General features: G+C 47.2%; 1 protein-coding gene across 1 annotated transcript in view; it reads right to left on the bottom strand.

Moving 5' to 3' along the window:
* The window catches only part of SYTL3 (synaptotagmin-like 3), a 135,524-nt gene that overhangs the window by 58,757 nt on the left and 58,915 nt on the right, over positions 1-17,852 (bottom strand). The window contains exons 7-10 of the mRNA XM_011976432.1: positions 16,214-16,265; positions 15,075-15,144; positions 9,352-9,430; positions 4,890-5,014 (exon numbers count right to left, since the gene is read on the bottom strand). Coding sequence (XP_011831822.1) covers positions 4,890-5,014; positions 9,352-9,430; positions 15,075-15,144; positions 16,214-16,265 — 326 coding nt within the window. The remainder of the gene's footprint in view (positions 1-4,889; positions 5,015-9,351; positions 9,431-15,074; positions 15,145-16,213; positions 16,266-17,852) is intronic.

The following is a 17,852-nucleotide window of genomic DNA, read 5'->3' as shown; positions in this document are numbered from 1 at the left end:
AAAGGAATAGCTGGCCAGGCACAGCGGCTCATGCCTGTAATCCCAGCACTTTGAGGGGCTGAGGGGGACAGATCACCTGAGGTTAGAAGTTCAAGACCAGCCTGGCCAACATGGTGAAACCCTGTCTCTACTAAAAATACAAAAATTAGCTGGGCGTGGTGGCACATGCCTGTAGTCCTAGCTACTTAGGAGGCTGAGACAGGAAAATGGCTTGAACCTGGGAGAAGGAGGTTGCAGTGAGCCGAGATCACTTACTCCACTGCCAGCCTGGGTGACAGAGTGAGACTCTATCTCAAAAAAAAAAAAAAAAAAAAAAGAAAGAAAATCTTCTTCCTCCACCTCTGTCCTCAGTTCCCCCCTCCAGAGATAGCCCCTGCTGACGGTTTTTAGGCATTCTTCCTGTTTAACAGGTGCATGTTTTTATGGCTAATATAGGTCAATACTGTATATTCATAACACATACAATAAAATCCCAGTGGAACGCACAAGAGAGGAGAGGCAAGAATTCACTTATTGAAGAATCCTGGCCCAGATGCTTAAGTGAGCATTTTTGAAGGGGTGTTTGCAGAATATGTGGTTCAAACTTAACAGTCAGAGAAGCGGTGTGGAAAAGATGCTGAGCTGTTTTCTCAGTTAACATCTCCAGGTCACTGCGTGATTTTAAGGCAGGAGGATCCCTTGAGCCCAGGAGTTCAAGACCAGTCTGGGCAACATGGTAAAACCCTATCTCCAGAAAAAATACAAAAATCAGCTGGGTGGAATGGTGCACCCTTGTAGTCTCAGCTACTTGGGGGTGCTGAGGTGGGAGGATCACCTGAGCCCAGGAGGTGGAGGCTGCAATGAGCCGTGTTCGCACCACTACACTCCAGCCCGGGTGACAAAGACAGACCTTGTCTCTAAAAAAAAAAAAAGTTATCCACTACTTCTGTGCCTTAGTGTAGCCACTTGCAAGGTGGACACCAACATCCCCCACTTCCAAAGCAGGGGCACCGTGTTCTATAATTAACGTTGACAAGATGCTCCAACACGCTCTGATTGAAAACGAGAGGAATTTTGGTGAGCTCCCCGGCTAAGGCATGTGTAACTGCAGTCTGATGAATGTTGTATTTAAAGATGTACTCCAGGGCCACGTGCGGTGGCTCACACCTGTAATCCCAGCACTTTGGGAGGCTACGGCAGGCAGATCGAATTGAGCTCAGGAGTTTGAGACTAGCCTAGGCAACACAGCAAAACCCCATTTCTACTAAAAATCCAAAAATTAGCCGGGTGTGGTGGTGCATGCCTGTAATCCCATCCACTCAAGAGGCTGAGGCAGGAGAATCATGAACTGGGGAGGAAGAGGTTGCAGTGAGCCAAGACTATGCCATTGCACTCCAGCCTGGGCAACAGAATGAGACTCTGTCTCAAACATAAATAAAAATGAATAAATAGAGATGTACTCCTTATATTTTAACCCAATAGTTATTTAGCATTTATAAATCATACTATCAAAGATGAGTACTTTATAAATATTTGGTTAAATTGTCCCTTAAAACAGCCATATCGGGCTGGGTGTGGTGGCTCACACCTGTAATCCTGGCACTTTGGGAGGCCTAGGTGGGAGGATTGCTTGAGCCCAGGAGTTTGAGACCAGCCTGGGCAACATAGTGAGACCCCCATCTCTACTAAAAATAAAAATTAAAAAAAAATCAGCCAGACATGGTGCCATATGCCTGTAGTCTCAGCTACTTGGGAGGCTGAAGTGGGAAGATCACTTAAGCATAGGAGATCAAGGCTACAGTGACCCATGATAGCACCATTGTACTCCAGCCTGGGCAAGAGAGCGAGACTTGGTCTCAAAACAAAGAAACCAACCCAGCCACATCCTCAAGGTGGGGAGAGAGAAGGCCTGTAGAAAGCTGGAAGCATGTCCTGCCAAGGGCATGGCTGAGAAGTGGACACAGGCATAACAACGTCTACTTAGATGGGCTCTCCCCCCACTGTCTCCCCTGTACCCCACCACTTCTATCCCTGAGCTCCCAGAGCCCATCAGACAGCCCCGGCCAGGCTCTGGGCCATGTGCACGTGCAGCAGGGGAGGGGGCGTGCCGAGGACTCACGGGCCATCCTCACGCAGAACGCCACAAGCCCAGCGTGTGGTACGCGGGATGTGCCACCACACGGCACATCATGGTGTAAATGGGAAGTGCATCCCACTTCAGGGGCAGGGGCAGGGTGTGGCTGGTCTCTGGAGCAGGCTCCACCTAGCGCTTGGTCATCTCTTGGCCTCAGTGTCCCCGTCTTCAATGGGGACAGGAACAGTGCAAATTTCATAGGGCTGTCTTAAGGATAACAAAGGCTGAATACCTCTGAGGGGCATTACGCTGAGAATAATGCCAGGCATCTGGTTAACCCTAAGTCAATGTTAGACTCTGAGTGGTTTCCTGTGACTCAGGCGAGTAAGAGAATTACTCATACTTCCACAATCCCCTTCCTGAACCCTCTTTCTTCAGCGGTCCTCATTTGTCCTTCTTACAGGAACATAGAGTTTAGAATTCAGAGTCAAATCCTGGGTTTGCTCCTGGCTCTATCTTTCATTCAGTATGTGACATTAGGCATGTTGGTTAACCTCTCACTGAAACTAAGGTGAGAGAGAGAGAGAGAGAGAGAGAGAGAGAGAGAGAGAGAGAGAGAGGGAGAGAGATTTTTTTTTTTTTTTTTTGAGACAGAGTTTCACTCTTGTCGCCTAGGCTGGAGTGCAATGGCACGATCTCGGCTTACTGCAACCTCCGCCTCCTAGGTTCAAGCGATTCTCCTGCCTCAGCCTCCTCAGTAGTTGGGATCACAGGCACCTGCCATCATGCCTGGCTAATTTTTGTATTTTTAGTAGACACAGGGTTTTACCGTGTTGGCCAGGCTGGTCTTGAACTTTTGACCTCAGGTGATCCACCCACCTCAACCTCCCAAAGTGCTGGGATTACAGGCATGAGCCATGGTGCCTGGCCAATTTTTAAAATTTTTAATTATTATTATTTAAGACAGGGTTTCACTCTGTCACCCAGGCTGGAGTGCAGTGGTGCAACCATGGGTCATTGCAGCCTTGACCTCCTGGGCTCAAGAGATCCTACCACCTCAGTCTCCTGAGTAGCTGGGATTATAGACATGTGCCACCACACCCGGCTAATATTTGCATTTTTGTAGAGACAGGGTTTCCCTATGTTGTCCAGGCTGGTCTCAAACTCCTTGGCACAAGTTATCTGCCCACCTCAGCTTCCCAAAGTGCTGGGATTACAGGCATGGGCTACCAGGCTCGGCTGATCTTTATCATGGGAGTAACAATATCTATCACAGTATTTTTGTAAGCATTAAATGTGATAAAGTAGGTAAGAAAAAATGCTGCCACCATGTGTGCAACACAGGGCTTCATAAGGGGCTGCTAACCCTCCCCTCTGCCTGTTTCACTAGGAGAAGGAGTGATCCCCCGAGGGAGTTCAGATGGCACTTCTGTAGACCCTGGGAAGCTGGCAGGAGCTGACACTTGTGTTATAGAATTTCAAACACCTGCCAAATACATTTCAAACCGTCTAGACACCTCGTTCCTAAAGTGTGGTCTGAGAACTTCACAGCATAGACTTCGCCAGATCCCAGGAGCTCACCAAAAATGCATCTGCAGCTCCTCATCTCACGTCCACCCCGCAGCTACTGATTCGGAATCTGGATTTTAAGACCCCCAGTGACTCCCATACTCATAAGAGCTGGGAATCACTGGCCCAGAGTTCAGTCCTCTTTTGGCTACACAACCTTTGGCATATGACTTAATCTCTCTAAGCCTCCATTTCTTTACACGTAAAATGAGGTTGCATGCAATACCTACCCTAGAGGGTGGTTATGAAGATAAAACAAGATAGCTTAGTTAAGCTTTTAGTACAGAGTCCAGCACATCATAGTAAATGCTGGCAATTTAGATAAAATATTTAGATGACTTACATAGCAAATCAAGATACTATATTATCTCATTAGATGTTTACAAAACCTTGTGCTGTGGGCAGAACAGGTATCAATTATCATCTTCATTTTATAGAGGGGTAGGTACACGGGCTTGAGTGGGAGGCAAAACGTGAACTCTCAAGAGGCTGTGTGCAAGTTCCAGCAGGAGAGGGGGACTGACCTCACACCCTCGCCTAAAGGACAGTCTGTCTGGGGACAGCTTGAGTGGAGTCCACAGCAGCAGAGAAGGGACACCCGTTCTGTCCAGCCTACCAGGGCAGTCACATCAACTCTGCAAGCAACAGCTAGTGGCACCTGCCCAGCCAAGGCACCTCAGCTGAACTAGAATGCAGGTTTTCCAGTTCCAAGGTTGGCTTTCTCTCATACCCGAAGCATTCACTCCAGGCTGGGTTAGTCCTGGTGGGAAGGTGGAATAATTATTTCCCTAGACGCCTTTACTAGGGGAGCTCTCACTTGTGGTGTGGACAGCAGGGGAAGAGCGCCCCACAGGCTTTATGTTTTCAATAGTTTCCATCAGAGGCCAGGACAGATTTTAACCAGAGGCCGCTGGTCTTGCAGACTCAAGGGCTAACTCGGCAGGTGTGGGCCCTGCAGGAAGCCCTTGGGCTTTGGTGCAGGCTTGAAGCTGGCAGGGAGCTCTGTGGACACAGAGGAGCCTCAGGGGCTGGTGATTAGGTGGAAGCCTTTCCCTGTACTGAACAGTTTTCCAGACTGACCTTGAATCCTGACCTGTCTTGGGCCAGGCCTGCCCTAATAGAAGCGCTGACTGGTAATGATGTTTTTCTGATGGCTGTTTTTCCATAAAACCAAAGAAAACATAAATCTACAGAGAAGGCAGGCTAGAAAGTTCTGGAAGACAACATGAAGGTGAACAGCATGGAGGCCTTGTGGGGCTCAGGGTACCCTGGTGGTGACGTTGACCGCGGTGTCAGACTGGCTCCGTCTCTCTGTCTGGCCCGCACACTGCCCAGAGCCCGTGGCAAGAAGATGCTTCTCAGAGGCCATGTCATTCTGGGATTTGGAGAGCTCTAAAAGGCAAACACAAGGGTTGACGGGTGGGAACACGCAGCTTTGCTGAGACTTGTGGGAGCCTCTTTTGGGGTTCCCTGAACCCACAGAGAGTAGGTCGCAAGGTCCCAAGAGGGCAAAGTGCACAGAGGCGCAAGGGTGGCACATCCCCTCACCAAGTGCAGAGGCGTCGGGAGGGTGAGCAGACAGTGTGCTGGATCAGGGCAGGAGAAGGCTGGCTTCCTTCAAGGTCCTGCTGTGGTCACCCGGGCCATAGTCAGGGTGAGGTGAAGGGAAATCATCCACCCAAGCTCCCCTGCGTTCCAGGTCACACATGTGTGTGTACACTCGTCCAAACACGAAGGTGGCAGCCTACCAAACAAGCTGGCTTTCTAGGGGTTCCTTACAAAGATGTTACAACTTAACACCATTTCTTGTGACTCTCTGAAGTGAGGTAAAAATAAGATTTGGGGTGTCCTCATAACAATTATAGTAAGCAAACCCTGGAAAGATGACTGTAAACAAATTTGTTTTTACAGTGTAATAGTGGTCTAGAATAAAGATGAATACAGTTCGAAGGAAGGAAGCCACACACAGAAGTGAGAGAACCACCTTGAAGATGGTTTCATTTTCCCTTGAGACCCCCATTCCTCCAAACGAGGACCTTAAAACTGTCTCTAGATCTGTGCTGTCTGGTAGAGAGACAATGCAAGTCACACATATTATTTTAAATTTTTATAGTAGCCACATTTAAAAAGTTAAAAAAAAAAAACAGGTAAAATTAACTCTATTTTATTTATTTATTTATATATTTTATTTATTTATTTTTGAGATGGAGTCTCACTCTGTTGCCCAGGCTGGAGTGCAATGATGTGATCTCGGCTCACTGCAACCTCTGCCTCCTTGGTTCAAGCAATTCTCGTGTCTCAGCCTCCCAAGTAGCTGGGATTACAGGTATGTATCACCACACTCAGCTAAGTTTTGTATTTTTAGTAGAGACAGGGTTTCACCATGTTGGCCAGGCTGGTCTCGAACTCCTGAGGAGCTCAAGATATCCACCCACCTTGGCCTCCCAAAGTGCTGGGATTACAGGCTTGAGCCCGGCCAAATTAATTTTAATTCTATATTTAGTTTAACACAATATATCCAAAATATTAAAACATGTCATCAATATTAAAGTTATCCATGAAATATTTTACTTTTGTTGGATTCCAAGCCTCTGAAACCCAGTGTGTTCACTTTGGTAGTGCATCTTGCAGCCATATTTCAGGGGCTCAAAAGTGACACGTGGTTAGAGGCTACTGCAATGGACAGCGTGGCTCTCGACCTCCCTGGCTGGCTTTGGATCCACTCCTTGGGATGTTATTGCATGAATCCTCTATCCTCTCGCTATGTATGGGTTCTCTCCCGCCTGCACTGCCCAGGAGTGAGTCCTGCAGTGACTTTTCCCTCTAGAGAGGGAAATTCAACACACGCTCCCCGAAACTGCTGGGGTGTCCAGCTTCTCCACCAGGATGCCTCCTAGCCTCCCCTGATAGCAATGCCATCCCCACATCCTCAAGGTGACCATCAAGAAACATTGGGGTATCTTTCTAAGGCCAGCAGCTCCCAAGGTACTAGCACGCACCAGATCCTCAAAGTGGACAAAGGAAAGGACACGCTCAGATGGCCCATCCCAGTCTGGGCTGTGACGCTGTGAGGGGCTCTAATTTCTAACCCCTTAGGAGGAACTGGTCCCCCAGCAATCTCTTCGTGCCCACCCCAAAGCCTGGGCCTATATGGGCCATTTAAAGTTCACAGACAAGGGGAGAGGACGGGCTTTCTTGAGAAATTTGGGCCCTAAGAAACAGGTTTATGGGTCAGTATTATTAGGGGACAAAGGATAAGGAAGAGAAAGAAATGCAGATTGCTTCTAAGCAAGCCGTTTTCTCATTTCCTCTTCCCCCTTCTAAGGGGGACGACAAAGCTGACATTTTCTAGAAATGTACTGATAATACACAGAGCTGCGGTCACTTATTTCCTTCCGCTGGTTTGACTTCATTGGGCAGCTTCAGCAGCTAGAGGTTGTAATTCTGGGTCAGCTTTCAAAACCCCTCAGGGGCAAGGCCACCCTTCAGCACCCGGGCCAGTGCAGAGTCTGGGGCCCTCCACAGCCCCTCCCCGAGGACCTCAGGTGCCAATCTGACTTCCTCCCCTGAGAATGAGGCTTCCCTCTGCACCCACTTCTGTGGGGAAACAGACAGCCAAAAAGATAACAGGGGCACGAGAAGAAGAGCTCAAAATCCAAAGCAATAGGAGTCAGCACCTACAGGACGGGAGAAGGGCGTGTGTGTGGTCACGTGTCCTGTTCCCGCAGAACCAGGGGAAGCACTTGGGAAAGGTCAGAGGCAAAGCACCACTCCCAGGAACCAGAAAGCTGGGGTTTTCTATCTCTGCCTCTGGGCAGGGGCGGGGGTGGGGTGGGGGAGTGGGTGCTGGGGGGGGGGTGTGTGTGTGTATAGGTTATGTGGTTTCAGTCAGCTTCCCACATCTGAGAAGGGATGCTTGCTGCTTTGCTCTTGTGAATTCCCCCACACCTCACCCAGGGACTAGCTCTAGTCGTCCAACTGGGTATTTCACTGGTTAGCCTCAAGTGTGTGAGCAGGTACACAGGCCAGGCTATGGGGTGGCTGTCTGACAGCTGTGAGCACATCCAATGCACCTGTGTGTAGGGCTGGGAGCGTCCAGAAGGTGCGTGTGTGCTGATGTGTGTGTCCCACCTCTCTGGATTTCGGTGACTGAGGGATGACAGGGCTGGGGCTAACTCCAAGGCACTGATTCCACAGTGGCAGTGGTGGGAGACAATTCACAGAAGCCACATAGATTTGGAGAAGGGCTGTTCATCTAGAAAGACATACAGGGAAGGGTGGACTAGCACCTACTGGGGTGTGGGTGGGAAAACAGCACCAACAAGAGAACAGGCAGCCAGGACAGCTGGAAAACGAATTCCAGGCCGAGGGGCACAGAGCGGGGGTACTGTCAGCGAGCCCCGCAGGGTGGGAGCAGTGATTTTTAAGCCACCAAGTGCTCTTAGCAAACAGGCTCATGAAATTCAGCTGCTTCCTCCCTCTGAACAAGGAAGGAACAGACCATTGCATGAGACAGTCACTGTTTCTGTTCATCTGAAGAGCAGTGCTCTGACGTCCATTGTCATCGTGTGACAGCTGAGACAGGGCCCATGAGGAATATGGACAACTAATTAAAGTCATATAAAGAGACTGTCTCAGAGCCAAGTGCAGCACTGAGACCATCTGCACGCAACTGCAGAAAAGGGGATGATGAAGAGAAGCCGAGCAGAAACACAGTGAAAGAGAAATCCATGCCTAAGGACACTTGAGCCCACTAAGGACATTTTCTAAACACCTGACCAGCCCTGGGCATCTTAGGAGGCATGAAAAGGAGTCTGTCCTCTGGGACTTGCATTTTAAGATAAATAGAGAAAAAAGTATCTGAACAGAGAGAACACTGAAAGACACAAGATTCCAAGTGGAAGTGGTTCCGGGTTACGTGCACCGGAAAATCACAGGATTACTGCTAACCGAAGAAAATACATTTACCAAGGAGAAAAGGAGAAAGGTGAAGTAATTCCATGCAGATGATAGATATTGGGCCCCACCGGCCTGAAAGGTTCTGGTTTTAGATTCCCTGAAATTACATCTTTCTTTTCTTCTCTTTTTTTTTTTGTTTTTTGTTTTTTGTTTTTTGAGATGGAGTCTTGCTCTGCTGCTAAGGCTGTAGTCCAGTGGTGCGATCTCGGCTCAATGCAACCTCCGCCTCCTGGGTTCAAGTGATTCTCCTGCCTCAGCTTCCCCAGTAGCTGGGATTACAAGCACCCACCACCACGCCCAGCTAATTTTTGTATTTTTAGTGGAGACGGGGTTTCACCATGTTGGCCAGACTGGTCTCGAACTCCTGAATTCAAGTGATCCACCCACCTTGGCCTCCCAAAGTGCTGGGATGACAGGTGTGAGCCACCAGGTCCAGCCCTGAAATTGTCTCTTTACGTTTTCTCTGTTGGTCCTCAGGGAAGTCTAAACTCCTTTGCCCATGACGCTGAGCTAGGCAGGTTTTGGCGGGAGTAGGGGAAACTGAGCCAGCCTTGTAGACTGAAATGGCATTTCCCTTCCCACAAGGAACCATAGGCCTGCTCTGTTGGGAAAGAGGTGAAGGGTCAGGTGCTGTGGCTTTCCCCGGGGTCCAGACACAAAGTGAGTGGCCTGAGGGACAGTGCCAACTGAGATCACCGGCCAGGCCCTAGCCAGTGGGCTCGGCTGGTCTGGAGGGTGGTGGGAAAACACATCATGAAGCATGCACTTACTTTTCACGTGGGTAGCAAGAGACAGAAACAAATTTTCCACGGACTTATTAAATCCTCTACACTGACCAAGTTCCTGTAACTAAAACAGAGACAGAAGGAGAGAATGAGAATTATGCTTGATGACTTGTGTTTGCCTCAGCAGCGTCCAGGCTGCCAACCCCAAAACACTAGCATGTGGGTGTGTGGGCATGAGTGTGGGTGTGGTGCTGGGGGTGCAGGTGGGCGTGGCTGTGTGCATGCAGGCCTGGAGGTGGACAGCAGTCTTCCGGAGGTGTAGGCATCCTCTTTATTCAGTGTCTCTCCTTGCTTTTGATATTCACATTGAAGGAGCATTATCAGTGGGTTGTTGACAAGATGACAAGTACCCCTGGGAAATGATGACTGGCATTTCACTGGCTCAAAGACTGTACTCAAGTAAATTACTGCTTGTTTAACCTCTTTTCTCCTATGGCTCCACCCCAACTCCATGCAGAGTGGGATGTCAACAGTGGCAGAATGTGGGTGGCACAGAGGATAAGGATGGTAAAAGCTACAAGGGGACCAGCTGAGAGGGGAGGGGCTCCACTTCCCAAAGCAGAAGAGAAGGAAAAAAAAGATAAAACAACAGAAAGGAGTTCACTTCCTTCTCCAAGTCTCATTCATTCATCCATCCATCCACCCATCTAGCCACCAAACCTTCATCCATCCTACCATCCATCCAATCATCCATCAGTCCGATAAATACATCTTGAGCATGTAGGTACTGAAACAACTCTGGAGAATTTGAAATTTCAAGGAGAAAGGAGAGCAGGATTTTGAAGGTCACCCCAGAGTCTCAGTTTGAAATTGAAAAAGAAGGCCGGGCGCGGTGGCTCAAGCCTGTAATCCCAGCACTTTGGGAGGCTGAGACGGGCGGATCACGAGGTCAGGAGATCGAGACCATCCTGGCTAACACGGTGAAATCCCGTCTCTACTAAAAAATACAAAAAACTAGCCGGGCGAGGTGGCGGGCGCCTGTAGTCCCAGCTACTCGGGAGGCTGAGGCAGGAGAATGGCGTGAACCCGGGAGACGGAGCTTGCAGTGAGCTGAGATCCGGCCACCGCACTCCAGCCCAGTCGACAGAGCGAGACTCTGTCTCAAAAAAAATTGAAAAAGAACGTATGTGATTCTTCTCTCTTATCAGCATTATATATTTTTGGGTTTGGATCATAACCTCAAAGACAGTCTCAAATGCCATAATCCCAAATGTTGAAAGATCAAAATCTCTAAAGTCTAAATCCCTAAAGATTAAAATCCCTAAAGTCTACATCCCCAACATCTAAAATCCCCAAAAATCACAATTACGGGATAGTTGCATCATGTTAGGGGACCTATTACCTTGTTACTGCCTGTATTAAATTAAGTATGACTTAAGGAGAGCCTATGGGTACCAGGTTGACAAGGGGTGGACTTAATTAATTAATGACACCTTAATTATAGATATCTACTTGACTTGATTCAGGAATACCTAGAAGCCTGGTAAGGCATTATTCTGGGTGTGTCTGTGAGGGTGTTTCCAGAGGAGATCAGTGTGAGTCTCAGTGGATTAGGTTAGAAAGATCTGCCCTCGATACTGACATGTACCATCACTCAACCAGGGGCCTAAGGAGAACAAACACAGCAAGGGAATTGGTCTCTGAGAGCTGGAACAGACTTTTCTTCTGCTGCCTTGGATATCAGAACTCCAGGCTGATTGGCCACTGGACTCCAGGACTTAGACCAGAGGCTCCCTGGGTCCTGTGGCTTTCAGCTTTGAACTGAGAGTTACACTGTCAGAGCTGTCTGAACCAGGGCAACTCCATCTTGAATAGGCGCTGGGTAAAATGAGGCTGAGACCTACTGGGCTGCATTCCCAGATAGTGAAGGCATTCTAAGTCACAGGACGAGATAGGAGGTCAGCACAAGATACAGGCCATAAAGACCTTGCTGATAAGACAGGCTGCAGTAAAGAAGACAGCTAAAATCCACCAAAACCAAGATGGCGACAAGAGTGACCTCTGGTTGTCCTCGCTGCTACATTCCCGCCAGTGCCATGACAGTTTACAAACACCACGGTAACATCAGGAAGTTACCCTACACGGTCTAAAAAAGGGGAGGCATGGATAATCCACTCCTTGTTGAGCAAGTCATTGAGAAATAACCATAAAAATGGGCAACCAGCAGCCCTCAGGGCTGTTCTGTCTGTGGAGTAGCCATTCTTTATTCCTTTACTTTCCTAATAAACTTGCTTTCACTTTACTCTATGGACTCGCCCTGAATTCTTTCTTCCTCGAGATCCAAGAAGCATCTCTTGGGGTCTGTTTCCTGTAACAACACCATCAGCTTTCCTGATGCTGACCCCTTGGGACTTGGACTGACTCACGCTACTGGTATCCCAGGGTCTCCAGTCTGCAGATGGCCTGCGGAGAGACTTCTCAGCTGCCACGATCATGTGAGCCAATTCCCCTAGTAAGACCCTTCTCATATATCTATATACGTATCCGATTGGCTGTGTCTACATGGAGAACCCTAATACAGATTTGGTATTGAGGAAGTCAACTATCATTCCTTCTTATTGTATTCCTTACAGCACAACAGAAGAGATCTGTGAAATGGTTCCTTCACCAAAAAGCCTGTGATATGAGTATAAGGTTATTTGATAATGAATGGTAAAAGTTTAAAAACTAATTAGTATTGGTGCTACAAAGGCAGGAAATGGCTTAATTACCATGATTGAGCAAGAACCAGCCTTTCAAATGGACAGCATGTGCTTACAAAATGCGTAGACCTGGCCGGGTGCGGTGGCTCACGCCTGTAACCCCAGCACTTTGGGAGGCAGGCAGATCACGAGGTCAGGAGGTCAAGAGCAGCCTGGCCAATAGTGAAACCCCGTCTCTACTAAAGATACAAAACAAATTAGCTGGGCATGGTGGGGCATGCCTGTAATCCCAGCTACTCAGGAGGTTGAGGCAGGAAAATTGCTTGAACCCAGGAGGTAGGGGTTGTGATGAGCCAAGATCACACCATTGCACTCCAGCCTGGGCAACAAGAGGGAAATTCCGACTCAAAAAAAAAAAAAAAAATGCTTAGACCACAGCCACTCTCTCAATACAAGTGCAGCGAGTGTTTCACAGATCTTAGAAGTAAAAACACAAGCAAAAAACTACAAGAAATCTCCCCTGCCAAATTATTTACTTTAGTTGTGTATAAGCACTGCCCCTTCACACACAGCAGTTTGCTATGCTATGTAGTTCATCATTTCCCATGCTGGAGGTAAAAATTGCAGAGACTTTTAGACAGTTTTAATTTCTGTTATGTACTTTTTTTTTTTTAAATTGACTGCATGCTTCGAAGTACATCATCACACTATGACTTTGAGCTGTACATAAAAATGTTGATATTTCCTAAGTGAAGAGATCTCCTTTTTGTACATCTGTATTTGCAAAAGATAAAATTTCTTGAGATCTCAGTTGCTTGGGTGACTGCATATGCAATGGTGACCCATGGCGGTTTTTGATCCATCTCATCAAATGACTGTTTGAAAAATACTGTTGTTCATGACAATATTTCAGTTACAAAGCTGGATGCACACAACACCGGCCACAGTAACATGCATTTCTACACTTCTCTGATGTATTTATGAATATAGTTCAGCTGTTCATAATTGTTATACCCATGTGACTGTCATTAGTATATCTGAGTGTTTATGCTTGTAAAAATATGCATGCTGTTTTTGCCCTATGTATTGTGTAAAGTGGCCAATGAAGTGTTCTGTCACGGTTTTTGTTTTTAGTTTGTTTGTTTAGAGACAGTCTTGCTGTGTTGCCCAGGCTGGAATGCAGTGGCGCAATGCAGCCTTGGCCTCCTGGGCTCAAGGGATCCTCCTCCCTCAGCCTCCTGAGTAGCTGAGCCAACAGGCATGTGCTACCACACCCAGCTAGTTTTTAAATTTTTTGTAGAGATGGGGTCTTGCTATGTTGCCCAGGCTGTTGCTATGTTTTTATATGTTTCTCAAATCCCCTTTAAATTTTTTTTTTTTTTTAGACAGAGTCTCGCTCTGTCACCCAGGCTGGAGTGCAGTGGCATGATCTCGGCTCACTGCAAACTCTGCCTCCCAGGTTCACGCCATTCTCCTGCCTCAGCCTCCCGAGTAGCTGGGACTACAGGTGCCTGCCACTAGGCCCGGCTATGTTTTATATTTTTAGTAGAGACGGGGTTTCACCGTATTAGCCAGGGTAGTCTTGGATCTCCTGACCTCGTGATCCACCCGCCTCGGCCTCCCAAAGTGCTGGGACTATAAGCGTGAGCCACCGCGCCCGGCCCCCCTTTAAAAATTTTAAATACATTTCTTCAAAATAATTTTTAGATTTTCTAGAATTATATTTTTGGGATTTTGATCTTTCAGGATTCCAGCGTTCAGGATGATGACACCCGAAACTATGCCTTCTGGGATTATGATCAGCTCCTGTATTCTCCCATATATACCTGCTGCCTTTAATTTATAGAATAATGAAGATAACCAAGACAATATATTTCCATGGTACTTTACAGTTTTCCAAGTACCAACATAGACATTATTTTGTTAATTTTTCACAATAGCCATGGGAGGCAAGCCAGACAAATACAGACGCTCCCTGACTTACGATGGTTTGACTTACAATTTTCTGACTTGATGATGGTGTGAAAGTAATATATATTCAGTGGAAACCGTAATTTGCATTTTGATCTTTTCTATTTTGTATTATTAGTAACATTTTTATTATTATAAAATAGGTTTTGCATTAAATGATTCTGTCCAACTGTAGGCTAACGCAAGCCTTCAGAGCACATTTAAGCAGGCTATGCTATGCTATGATGTTTGGTAGGTTAGGTGTGTATTAAACACAATTTTTTTTTTGTGAGATGGAGTCTTGCTCTATTGCCCAGGCTAGAGGGCAGTGGGACTTGGCTCACTGCAACCTCCACTTCTGAGGCTCAAGCAATTCTCTTGCCTCAGCCTCCAGAGTAGCTGGGACTACAGGTACCTGCCACCATGCCCAGCTACTTTTTGTATTTTTAGTAGAGACAGGGTTTCACCATGTTGGCCAGGCTGGTCTCGAATTCCTAGCCTCAAGTGACCCACCAAAGTGCTGGTGTGAGCCACCGCGCCTAGCTAAATATATTTTTGACTTACAATATTTTCAATTTACTATGGGTGTACTGGGACATAACCCCATCGTGAGTCAGGCAGCACCTGTAAAATTATTTCCACCTCTCAGGTGGGAAACCCAGGTAACTGCCCCAAGATGGCACAGCTAATTTCTTTGGACAGAAATGGTGCTGGTCCACTGTACATTAGAGCCTGCACACACTCAAAAGAGACACTCCCACTCTCACACACCTGTAACCAATCTTATTTCCCCAAAACCCCAGAGACTACACACACGCCCAGCACAGAGCAGAGTTGGGGAAGAGGGCCGATGCCATGCCAAGAGTAAAGAGACCTCGGGTGCAGGCAGAAGGGGTCGCTGATGACACAGAGGGTCCCACGACCAGAAGGAGGAGAGAGGTTCTGTCCAGCCTTGAGGGCCCTCACTCGCCACCCCGTTTTGTGACCCGCTCCAGGCACAGTCAAATCCCTTAGCTGGGAGGTTCTGTGCCCAGCCTCAGCCTCCAAAGCTCCCCTGCTTCCTCTCCTTCTATCCCCTACCCCCTACTAGAGAAGTGCCCAGAATGGATACATTACCCTGCCAGGACTGTGGCTGCACTGGCTCTCACTGACAGGAGGTGGAGTAGGAGGAACCACAGAAATTTTGCTGCCAAGGAAAATAGAGGAATAAGAAATGGGTTGTGAACTATGCAAGTCATTAGTTTTACGAATACACAAAATGTGCCATTATTCTATAATTCTAGTTCTCCGCCTTTTTTTTTTTTTTTTTTTTTTTATAACTGCCTCACTTTTTGGAAGAATAGCCAGCAGCCCTGCTTGGACCTGCTGCTCTTTGAAGGGCATGATTTCCTGGTATCTATATGAGGGTGATGCTGCCTAAAATCTGGGTACTCCGTTCTGCTCAGTCACGTGTCCTGAAACGGCCTGGGTGCTCCGGCCTGGACCCGCCACCTGGCTGCGGGGAAACCCCTGGCTCCCATCGGCACTCCCATGTACTCTGAGCACAAACCACACCAGCAGAAGCGCCAAAAATGTTGTGGATGTGAGAATCAACCACAAAGCAAACTGGAAGCTTGTGCTAAAAGAAATGGGAAAGAATACGGGAGAAAAAAAAAGGAAAAAATCTTGATACTGGAAAATTTCATCATGGACCCAACAAAATAGCAGCTGGTGGGCAGCTTTCAGAAACACTTTAATAAATTAATAAATTGAGTGTAATCAGGTGTGTGAATTATGGCCGGCTTCGTGACTGCTCAGTTTTTAGAATTTCATGCAAAGAAGTTCACATCTCTCAGGCCATTATTCAAGTCTATCAATGTTTATTCCACCAATATCTCTTAACGTGCCAGGCACTGCGTAAGGTGTTAGAGATAGGCATAATTAATCAAAGCAAATGCTTGCCTTAGAATTTCACTTAATGTGCAATTAAACATAATATTTAGTTTCCTTATGACATTTCAGGAGAATTTAAGTAGAGCTGAATATTTAGTGAGAGAATACTATGCTAGCTAGAAGGTTTCTCATGAGAATCTGGAAACATCTCTGCTTTAATCTTTTTCAGGAACTTTATCTTTAAAAGAAAAAAAAAAAAGAAAAAAGAGTTACATTCCAAAGCAGTGACATGTGAAAGTCAAGAGACCTATAAGTTCTTGCAGAGTGTCCTCTGCGCTCCTGCCCCGGAGGGCCTGGGACGGTCTGTCCTTTGTAACACTCACCTCAGCTTCTGATAAGATTGCAAGAGCTGCCCTCCAACTGTCTCATGTTTGCCTGCAAGAGATATGCATAGAGGGCGTTTATTATTAAGAATAGCAGCACTTAGCTGATGTAAATACAGGAAATAATAGATTACAATTACTTTCTCCAGTATCATTTCTAGTGATTAAAAAGTAAGAGATCATTTGGAGATGGTAGAAATGTTCCAGAATTAGAGTGTGGAGATGGTTGTAAAACTTTGTAAATTTACTCAAAATTATTGCACTGTATGCTGAAAAGATACATTTTATGTTACGGAAATTAAACTCCCCTAAAGCTGCCATTTAAACACACACACACACTATGAAACCGTAATTGTTGGGAATGACTACTTTTATTAAAAGTTGATATTGGATTAGATTTTCTAAATCTTCCATTCATCCTTTGGAAACATTTCATAATGGAATGAATCGATTCCCCTAAACTTGCCTTGTGATGAAGATTAAATTAATCTTTTAAAAACTGTAATCTACTTATTTCTAGTTATAGAGGCTAATAATTTCCTAAATAAGACTGCGTCTGATATAGTACTCTTTTTGTTTCAAGAAAAGAGGGGTTTTTATGATGTGTTAAGAGCCCAGAAATAAAACTCAGCATGTTCCCAGTTCTGTGAACACAGTGTTTCCCAGCCAAATGCATAGGAAGAGGTCAGTCCTTCCCCAGGAAGGGGCTGGGAAGCAGCATTCTCCTGCTAAGGGAGGTTCCCAGAGGGCTCCACTCTGCCCAACACACAGACCAGAACACCAGGCCTGCCAGCCTGGGAGGCAGTCCAGCTCCTGTGCCGTGTGCTTGGGGGATTTTAGCCAATCCAAAAAACCATTTACATACAGAAGCATCACTTCCATAAGACGCACTGAAGGACACAAGACAGTGAGAAAATCAGATGGGCTGGCCGTTGGGAGGGCCAATAGCATCTGATGTTAAGCTCTCCACACCAAGCCCCAAGCCTCAAAGGAAGAAGGCAGCCCGGAGGTCGGGGTCCTTAGCCAGGCTGGCCACAGGGAGTACAGAAGCATTTGAAATCATGGCTACAGTTCCGAGGCCACCTTCCTGTGTGCATTTTCTGGGGTTCATCGGGGGGACATTTGGCTTTCACCGGATTCTATCAGGCACCTGTGACCCTTCCCCTCCCCATTAAGAAATACTTCAGACACAACGAAAAGGTACAACACAGCCTTGCCTGAAGCCCGAGTACTCAACTAGTAGGACCAGCTGGTCATGGACGAAAGCTGGCACCTGCAGGAGCACCCTTGGAGAAAACATCCAGGTCCAAGCAAAAAAAGAGACAGCGTGACTGCAGTGTGCTGGCAATGGAAGCAAGAAAAAAAACAGCCACACTGCTCATCCTGCCCATCCTGGGGCAAGCACAGACCTGGGACAACCAGCGCAGAGCAGTCTGTGGGCTGTGATCTACCACAGGACGCTCCTGTCTCTGGGTCCCCCCGCCCCATGTAGCCTTACAGCCACCACTATCACCCTGTCCCCGGGTCCCCCATGCCCTATGTGACCTTATAGCCCTCATCTGTCACCCTGTCCCCAGGCTTCCCCACTCTACCTGACCTTACAGCCCTGTCACCCTGCTGCGAGTCCCTCTGCTCTACG

Source organism: Mandrillus leucophaeus, unplaced genomic scaffold (genome assembly GCF_000951045.1).
Source record: "Mandrillus leucophaeus isolate KB7577 unplaced genomic scaffold, Mleu.le_1.0 Scaffold166, whole genome shotgun sequence".
NCBI lineage: Eukaryota > Metazoa > Chordata > Mammalia > Primates > Cercopithecidae > Mandrillus > Mandrillus leucophaeus.
Note: the sequence above shows the minus strand (reverse complement) of the source record. Positions and strands in the feature narration are given on the sequence as shown.